This window comes from Monopterus albus, unplaced genomic scaffold (assembly GCF_001952655.1).
Source record: "Monopterus albus unplaced genomic scaffold, M_albus_1.0 scaffold51.1, whole genome shotgun sequence".
Classification (NCBI taxonomy): domain Eukaryota; kingdom Metazoa; phylum Chordata; class Actinopteri; order Synbranchiformes; family Synbranchidae; genus Monopterus; species Monopterus albus.
The window spans coordinates 6,023,761-6,027,284 of record NW_018127931.1 but is presented as its reverse complement, the minus strand read 5'-3'; the positions used below and the strand labels follow the sequence as shown (position 1 = coordinate 6,027,284).

The 3,524-nt window shown below is 41.1% G+C and overlaps 1 protein-coding gene across 1 annotated transcript in view; it reads right to left on the bottom strand.

The window, feature by feature from the left end:
• The window catches only part of adm2a (adrenomedullin 2a), an 11,173-nt gene extending 7,655 nt beyond the window's left edge, over positions 1-3,518 (bottom strand). Inside the window, exon 1 of the mRNA XM_020601463.1 lies at positions 3,345-3,518. Within this exon, the coding sequence (XP_020457119.1) occupies positions 3,345-3,433 (89 nt within the window). The 5' untranslated portion in view covers positions 3,434-3,518. The remainder of the gene's footprint in view (positions 1-3,344) is intronic.
• Between the last annotated feature and the right edge of the window lie 6 nt (positions 3,519-3,524).

The following is a 3,524-nucleotide window of genomic DNA, read 5'->3' as shown; positions in this document are numbered from 1 at the left end:
TTGCACCCACAAGATATGCACACACAGGCCGATCTGTCATGTCATCATACCCTGGTCTAGGCAGAGCAGAGGCAGTGTGAGCAGACACAACAAAAGCTTGACTGCAAATGAGCTTTATCCTACATGTCCTCCATCTTGAAGCAATGAGCCTCTTCCCACTTCTGGAATCTGTATTTTAAAGCCACTTCACTGCCATATTTAACTTGTCTGGCTGTAGACCATGGCTATTTTCCCTTACAAGAAAAAAATCTTCAAGATGTTACAAGCAATTTCTCCTTCTTTGGAAAGCACCTGTCAGGCATTGTTACAGCACCATTGTGGGATTTTGGCATGTCCTTATCAGGACACACAAACCCAGAATATGGAAGGAATGACATACATCTGAGCTCAGATGCACTCAGCATGTGGGACAGAAAAATGTAGTATAATCATGTCTATTATTACTGCTGTGTCGGCCTGTGATGAAACAGAACAGGATGTGCTCTATGGAGTCAAGAAAGAACAAGAACTGAATGTCCTAACAACACCCAGACCAGACATTTATGTAAGAGACTTGTCAAGCAGGAGGTGTGATGATGGAGGCAAATCACTCACTGTGTTGTCAGAGTGAAATACATTTGTATAGACTGTGAACCGCTACAGTGCTAAAGATCTTCATATAAACTCAATGAGTACCTATATGCTCAGTACTCACTGATCACTGGGAAGAAACAGCTATAATGTGAATGGCTTCAGTCCCTGTTTATGTTGCTTTTAACTTGGATGCACACCCCACAGAGTGCAAGTATGAGCGAAGTGGGAAGCCAGTGAGGGATCATGATCTTCCACAGGGAAGTTAAAGTGCATCCAGAGGGCCTCCTGGTGAGGCTGCCCTGACTTCATGTGTATAGGAAACAACCTACCTACCTACACTCTCCCTAGACCTGGATTATAGTGCTGGGCAGGTATAGTGAAGGAGAGCAGATATATGAGCCTGTCATTTCAGGTAGCTTTCAACGGCAGGTGCTTGCTGTTTGAGCACTTTGACACAGACACATGCAAGAGATTTAGGTCAAATCTGTGTGGGTCCAGCTTGAGGAAAACACCATTTCACTGTGATTTACACTGCTCAGTGTGCACACACATTTCCTAGTGTTTTTCTGCTGGTTTAATAATCCCTGTAATATTACCAGTTCCAGCCTGTTTTGAAATGCAATAGTCAAAATTATTAGGGGGGTTAATGTTGATTCTAAAAGGCACGTCTCAACTTCACAACTTCTGATATCTTCAGTCAAAATGATATACGTTTCCAGCACACAGCATCCATGACAGCTGTAATTTTGGGCTGCTGGACAGATTTTCTTCTGGTTTAGTACTGCAGTAAAGGAGATGCAATGAACTAGTTTTCACTCATGAATTTACAGTATTGTTGTCTACCAGCCTTCAGAAACTCATGCTGGTTATAAACTGGGCTAAAAACACATTAAAGGGCTGATGAACTCTGAAAAGCCTCATTATAAACACATTTGAAAGCACTTGCTAGGTTTGCAGCTAAGGCTGCAAACAACCTCTCTGTAGTTACCGTAGTTACACTGGTACTCTTTCCATTTATGAACAGAGCGAGTATAATGGTTTGCCATTAGGGTAGCTGCTCATCTCCTCCACAGCAAAGCTAACTTCATGACTAACTAATTTAGCAAAAGATAATCTGCAAGTGTTTTATAGTGTCTGTAGCACTATACTGACAAGGAATAAAATGAAAGGCCTGTTGTTCATTTACTTGCTAGTCTTACTGGCTTTTTCACAAATAAATAGTGCATCAAACCCACCACCACTCAACTACCTCAAGAGCTTAGCAACTTTCCACTACTTTAATTTCTATTTTTTGTTTTAGTTTTTTTGTTTTTTACAATAAAAAAACCAATTTCTTGTTATTTGTCAGCCCTTATAAACATTGAAACTGATTTATCAGCAATTGGTTTAAATTGATTGATCAAATGAGCTGGTTGACTTTTGTTAAATATGTCAAAATTAGTACAAGAGGAACTGTTGTAGGTTCACATCTGGCCTGGGACCATTGCTGCACAAAACAACCCTACACTCTTTTCTCACATTCTTATCATCTTCTCCTGCATACATTGTCAAAAAAGTGCCAATGTAGCTGCTTTACAGTATCTCAGCTGCCCCCAGACACCACCACTGCAGAAATATTAGGTCTGATAATGTTCTTGTCAGCCAACAATATTTGATGGTGATGAATAAATGAACTTACTCGTAGAGAAGAGTCAGTGTGTCACATCACTGAGCCTCCCTCTGATTCACGTCAGAAATGATACAGAGCCAACAGCTGTGGATCCAACATCCACCAGAAGAGGGCATCCTTCACATGCCTCACTGTTACTCAGCAGGTGTTGCATGGCTGGTTGGCCTCACATTAAAATGGGTGGACTGGTAGTGAAGCTGTTGCCTTATGTCTTGTTCAAGGCTCTGACACGTATGTAATGGAAAATACAGGTGACATTCAGTGCCCTACAAGATCCTTAATCATAGTACTGGGCTATTCATACAAACAGGTTTTCCCACCTTGGAAATAACAGTTTTCCATGGAGACTAATAAGGAGATTAAACCCAACAAAACCTCTACAAACACTTAGTCATCTGACAACTGCTGGCAGCGAGAGGTGGAGGAGGAACAGAAATGAGAGAATTATCACTCAGAAAATGAATTGAATTGCTCATATAATACAGATTAACTGTGACACTGCTGACATTAATCTGACCTGGCATATTTAGTGAGTAATAAATATGAGCAGTGTGCAGGATTTGTTTTGTTTTTGTCTCCTGTATTGGTTACTTGAACCTATGCACCTGCACAAAGAATGAATAGAGTATGGGAACTTTGAAGTATCATTATAAATCCACCAAAATGCAGCATTGAAGACAAATTTCACATTTGTCATGGCCTCATGATCCTTAACTTTAAACTTCGATTCTTTAAAGAAACAGCAATGCCACACTGTCACTAATTCATAGCTGATCTCGTCTTCAACAGTTTTATGAATCAGCCTTTCAACAGCACATGTAAAGGGACTATGGGCTTCTGGTATAAAAAGACATGTTCAATATCATTTATATGTTTTAATGACATTGAAACGAATTAAATGTAATAATAATATTTCGCTTTAACCCCAAACAAACATCGGTTGGAGCATTTATACTGAAATTGACTGTAATGCGGCTCCAGGTGAAAGTGCGTGGTCAAAAATAGCCTTCTATTCAGGTAACTAGAAGACAGGAGTAGGTGGGTGTTCATGCTTGATAAAACAGTCTAATATAATAGCAATAGCAGAAGTGGCGTGTCCTACCTGGGGCTGTCGGGACCCCCCTCCAGCGCCACAGCCAGCAGGGAAACCAGGCTGATGCAATACACCGCTAGCGGCAGGAGGCTCCGCATCTCCGGTCAACCTTGACTTCACACCCTCTCCGGAAAGGAGGGGGTGACCAAACGGACTGGGCGAAGTTTAAGATGTGGGAAAAATAAATAA